At 42.0% G+C, this 6,000-nt stretch overlaps 1 protein-coding gene across 1 annotated transcript in view; it reads right to left on the bottom strand.

Annotated features, from left to right (window-relative positions):
• Positions 1-786: 786 nt before the first annotated feature.
• The window catches only part of LOC130708403 (serine palmitoyltransferase 1-like), a 243,524-nt gene continuing 238,310 nt past the window's right edge, over positions 787-6,000 (bottom strand). Inside the window, exon 7 of the mRNA XM_057548370.1 lies at positions 787-1,171. Within this exon, the coding sequence (XP_057404353.1) occupies positions 1,085-1,171 (87 nt within the window). The 3' untranslated portion in view covers positions 787-1,084. The remainder of the gene's footprint in view (positions 1,172-6,000) is intronic.

Genomic DNA, 6,000 nt, shown 5'->3' with positions numbered 1-6,000 from the left:
ACTTGCTCTTAAGTATTCAGACATACTTAGCATAATAAGTCAGGACTCGAAAACACCCCCTTAGCTAGAAACTTTCTTCAAGAAAAAGGCCAGTATTTAAGATACAGAAATGATAAAATTTTTGAAATTTTACTCTTAGTAACACCAGATGAACATGACAGAATGTCAGCGTTTTTTAAAGATGTTAATGTTGAGATTTCAATGAGATTGCCTTCAGCTCATATTTCCTTTTCTCTGTGAATATTATGCTGCCTCTCAGATGTGGCTTTTTAAATAAAAACATCTTAATGAAGCAGTAAATAATTCTACAGTGAGGGGATCAGCTGTGTGGGGTGTGTTTCACAAAGGATCACACTCGCAGGTTTTATTTTTGTCAATCTGAATTTTACTCCCCAGTGGATACCCCACTTTTTGTATTCAAGAGATGAAATACATAAGGAATTCATTAAGAAATCAGGCTTTGGTGGGACAACTTTGATTTGACACTTTTGAAATATGATCTAGGTCACAGTGGTGAATGGTGCAAACCTCTTTTTTGGCAACGGCATCTGGACTCGATTATTTTAAATTAGGTTGTGGGGTGCTGGCATCCACCCCTCTGCAAAACTGCTACTGCAGACAGCCCTTGTTCCCCGAGATGATATGACAGATTAGATGAGTTCTGAATACTTAGAAATAAACTTTTATATTAATTCTCAACTTTGTTGTTTCAGTACCCCGTTTTTATAAGCTTTTAGAATGTCACCTATTATCTTTCATTAGTAATGATGGCTTTCATGCCAAAGATAAATTAAACCTGGAGCATTTTATTAATATTTAACTTCTTCCTTCAGAAGGATAAGTGACACTAAATAGGTTCTTCAGCAAATATTTATTAAACGAATGGAAAATTACCCCAAGGTAATCTACCATTAAGAACACGCAGTTGTGCTCCAGGAGGTCCGTGGGCAGCTTTGTGGCTACCTGCACACTTTGTCCCACGGGCTTCACTCCCTTTCCATCTCCAGTGTTCAGGAATTCAAAACCCAACTGTCTCCTTCACTCCACCCTGACTGCAGTCAAACAAGAGGGTGTAAAATTGGGTTTAAACCCAGTTTTCGGCAGCTAATATGTACAGTTTTCTGATTTCAGGAATGTTTATATTTGAAAGTTGATTTTTCAGAATCAGAGTCTGGTTAAAAAAGAAAGAAAAAAATACACTTTAACATCTAAAGAGTTTACCAACTGTACTTCCTCTTTTATGTTGTTTCAGAAATAGTCACACAGACATTTCTTAAATAATTTCATAGAAACCAAATTCCAAGTGTGTTTATGTTTCAAAGATGAATGGGTTATTTTGATGAGCTTTCAAATTTGAAAGGGCTTTATAACAAATATTTTGGGAAGAGATTGTGCACCAAGAAGATATGGAATGCGGATCTTCATTTGTACCCACACGTCAGGGTGACACAATTGGATCCCACTTATTCTTCTCCCCAAGACTTAGCTTAAAAGCACCCAAGGGTGTAGACTATTAGCATCTGTCATATTATATCTCAAAGCTCTCCAAGAAACTGAACTCATTTAAACCCACCCAAAACCCACTTACAGATGAGAAAAGAGACAGGGAAACTAACTTGCCTCTCGTCCTACAGCCAGGATGTCACCAAGACCTGTTCTTGACTCCTATTCACTCCATTTGCTTTACTTTTCTCTATCACACAGCAATCCAAAATGGGCTAAAAATAGCCCTGGAAGATAAAATGCTGGGAAAACAATAATTTCCAAAAGGGCCCTCGAATCTCCCTTAATTTCTAACCAACGTGACTTTCCTTTGTTCCACTGAACTGTAACAGTCTTTGTGTCCCACTCACTTACTTTTAAATTTGGGATTTTTTTTCCCTTCAAATGATGGTGTTTGGGGTTTTTTTGTGGGTTTTTTTTGTGTGTATGTGTATCAAAAAATAACTTATAAATCACAAAGTGAGAGAAACGCATTTATTTGTTAGAGAATAGCTGTTTAGAGTCTTGGGAACATTATTGATATTCCTGGGCTATTGTTTCCGAATCCCTTTTCATCTGTTTCTGGACAGGCAGGGCAGACTCTTCCACGTTAAGAACAGAGGACTCTGGAGTTTTTCAGGAAGATAGAATTTCAATAAGGGTCTCCCAGTTTCTTAGCTCTATGACCTCAGGCAACGTTTTGAGCCTCAGTTTCCCCTTCTATGAAATGAGGTGGGACAAGCTGCTTCCCAGAGGTGTGGGGCAATTCCACAAGGCAGAGGTAATCAGATACCCGACCCACTTAGGGCAGAGCCCTGATTCCAGCGATGGCCAATCAGAATGGAAGCACAAAACTGACGGCCAATCAGAATGGGCGCCCACAGCCAGCCTCAAACTCAGCTCTGACTAAGCGGGTCACGCAGGGCATCCAGCCTGGTGCTGATTGAATGTCTTACTGACTGACTGTGGCTGAGCTTGGGCTCCCTCAGAAGCAGACCCTGAAATGAAGATGAAAGTGACAGCAGTGTATCTGGGAGGTGATCCCGGGAAGCACCTGCAGGGGAGCGGGAGGCACTGACATCTCTCCAGGGACGGATGTCAGTGAGAGGGTCACGCTGTGGACATCAGGGGCTCAGTCCTGCTGGGAACCTCTCAGTTGACTGCTTGGAGAGTCAGAGGGCTGGTTAGTGGCCCTACTCCTGCCCCTCTGGCTGAGGGCTGCTCAGCACATTCTTGCCCACTCTGCACAAGCTCCCGTAGCCACAGGCGCTGGCTGTAGGTGTCACAGATGGGCAGACATGAGCTCTGAGAGAATGTGGCATCCACAGCGTCTGCTACGACTGCTGTTACAGGTTTTGCAAAAGAGGACTCAGCATTTAGCGAGTCTCCAAGGGGACAGTGGTCACTTTCAGCAGAGGGTTAAACCTAGGACTTCGGAGGACCTGGAAGCGCCCTGCCTGGTGTGCCGCCTCTCCCTGTTCTCTGCACGGTGAGCAGGCCTGGCCTGATGCTCAAGTTCAACTCCAGGCACCGACAGCAGGCCTTCACCCCAATCAGTCATTGGGCGAGTTGCGCTCCCAAGGAAAGGAGCTCGCTACAACTGAGACAGACCCTGAAGGAGCTGACAGCTAGGGGCAACAAGCCCTTCCTTCAAGGAGTAACTGGATGGCGTGTCTGTCCAGTACGTTCTAGAATTCTGGCAGGCAGGCTCTCAGCTGCCCAGGGCCACCCCCTCTGAGGGTCCTTCTTTGGAGAAAAAACCTCCAAGCACTGACATGTGGAGTGAAAGAACTGGCTCACTCCTAGGAGGCCACTAGCCCCAAACTCCCTCAGCCGGCTTCTCAGCACCTGACTCTTCAATACAAGCAGATGGATGAGGGTCACCGTCGTGGGCGGGACCAAAACAAATGGACAAATCAAACATAATCAGGTGAAGAATTATTTACACACACATTCCCGTGGTTGGATATCATCAGAAATAGAAGAGAAAATTCTGCATTTGTGAATTGAGAAGAATTATCAGAGACCCCAAAAAAACAGCCGAAATTAATTTTTTTTTAAGTTCAGTAGGTGGCATGGAAGATAAAGTTAAGGGAATATCAGGGTAAGAAGGATGGAAAAAATAGAAAATATAAGAAAATTAGAGAATCATTCTAGGAGGAACAATATCGAATTACCAAAGGTATAGAAAGAACGAACAGGAAAATAAAATGTTAAATGTTAGCGGATTCACATTCCCTTGGGTTTTTTTAATTAAATGCTTCCGCTTCAGTCAAATATTCTAGCCGAAGCTGAATTAAAGAATATTGGGCTTAGAGTTATCTACTTCCGCCCAAAACACCAGGGAGAATCGATAATCTTAAACTTCCATAGAGAAAAAAATACAGATCTTCTATTGTGACAGACACTGTGGATGTCCCCAGATCAGAAGCCTGCAGTATGGACCCTCCTGGGGGGATAATCATGGTCAGCCAGGGCCCCTTGGCCAGTTACTGGACAGGGTGTGTTGTGGCACAGCCCTAACCAAGGAAATGCAGGGAGACATCTACTGGGACTGTTTACTCTTACTGCTACTCTCCTTGTTGCTCGGGCTGTGATGTGTGGAGCTGGTGCAGCCGTCTTATCCCAATGAGGAGCACCATTGCTGACACACTGAGGAGGGAGGAACAGAGCTGGAATGAACCTGGAGCCTTGAAGAGCATGGGAAGGTGCCAATCCAACCTTGGGATTGCTTCCTTCTAGACCTCTCTTTAAGGGAGCAATCAGTGTACTCATGCTACTTTTAGACAGATGTTATGTTCTGGGGAGAATCAGAACCATGCACCCCAAAATATGCCACTTTGGCATAAGGATTATTTTGAGCTGAAAGCAGTTGAGAAGCAGCAGATATAGGAAAGGCTCTCTAGCCTCCCCCTATCTGCCTAAAAACAGGGCATAAGTTTCCCTTCGTGAAGCTGTACCCCTCTCCCCTACCAGGAAGGGAAGAACCACCTTTATCGCTGGAGATGGAGGTGCTAAGTCTGCATTAAAAAACCTTACTAAATAATCCTTATCTTTCACTACTTTCTCCCGTATATTTACCTCCCCAGAATTTACTGCCTCTAGAAGCCTAAACCCCTCTCCTTTATCTAATTGCATCTCCACAATTTATCACTTTGTTAAAATGACATAGAAGTCCCCAGGTCTAACCACTCCTTGGGGCCTTTACTTTTTTTCTGTAGAGGTCTCCATGTACACATAAAAATTAAAATGAACATCAAATAAAATTTGTGTGCGTTTTCTCCTGTTAATCTGTCTTTTGCCAGTTTCATTTGCAAATGCAGCTACAGAAACTAAGAGGGTAGAGGAAAAGTTTTGCCTCCCCTACAGCTCCTTGCTACCCAAGGCAGCTTAATTAATACACATACAAAGAAATCAGAAACAATAGTAGCATGGAACTTTTCAGCAGCAATATGAGAAGTTAAAAGAGTAAGAGATTAGTAGAGAGTGCGCATTTCCCTCTGTCCTCACCAGCACTTCCAGTGGGTACCCCATGGTTTCTCATTGTCATTTTAATTTATATTTGCTGATAGCCAGTGAGACTGAGCATTTATCCCAGATTTATTGGCCATGTAGATTTCTTCTTCTAGGAACTGTCCACTCATTTTATACACTTTGAATTCCTTGCTCTTTCCTTACTGATGTGTAAATTTCCTTTTGTCTTCTGGTACTAATCCCTTATTCTCTATGTTGAAAATAACTTCTCAGTCTGTAATTTGGGGAGATTAGGGCTTGCATTCTGGCTGTGTCATCTTTTTTTTTTTAAAGACTTTGTTTTTTAAAGCAGTTTTAGGTTCATAACATAATTGAGAAGGTACAGAGATTTCCCATATATCCTCTACCTCCTCACATGCATAGCCTTTCCCCTTATCAACATCACTCACCATAATGGTACATTTGTTACTGAGGATGAACCGACATTGACACATTATAATCACCCCCAAATCCATAGTTTACCTTAAGGTACATTCTTTTTTTCATTTATTTCATTTATCTTTTTTATCGAAGTATAGTTGATTTACAACATTGTGTTAATTTCTGCTGTACAGGAAAGTGACTCAGTTATACCCATATATACATTCTTTTTTATATTCTCTTCCCAGGCTATTAAATATAGTTCCCTGTGCTATACAGTAGGACCTTGTTGTTTATCCATTCTATATATAATAGTTTGCATCTACTAACCCCAAACTCCCAATCCATCCCTCCCCCACGCCCCCTCCCTCTTAGCAACCACAAGTCTGTTCTCTATGTCTGTGAGTCTGTTTCTGTTTCATAGATAGGTTCATTTGTGCCACATTTTAGATTCCACATATAAGTAATATCATATAATATTTGTCTTTCTGTTTCTGACTTACTTCACTTAATATGATAATCTCTAGTTGCATCCATGTTGCTGCAAATGGCATTTTTCGTCCTTTTTTATGGCTGAGTAGTATTCCACTTTATATAGATAGATAGATAGATAGAGAGTACACT

The sequence above is a fragment of the Balaenoptera acutorostrata genome, chromosome 6 (genome assembly GCF_949987535.1).
Source record: "Balaenoptera acutorostrata chromosome 6, mBalAcu1.1, whole genome shotgun sequence".
NCBI lineage: Eukaryota > Metazoa > Chordata > Mammalia > Artiodactyla > Balaenopteridae > Balaenoptera > Balaenoptera acutorostrata.
The sequence above is the reverse complement of the archived record's forward strand: the minus strand, read 5'-3'. Positions and strand labels throughout refer to the sequence as shown.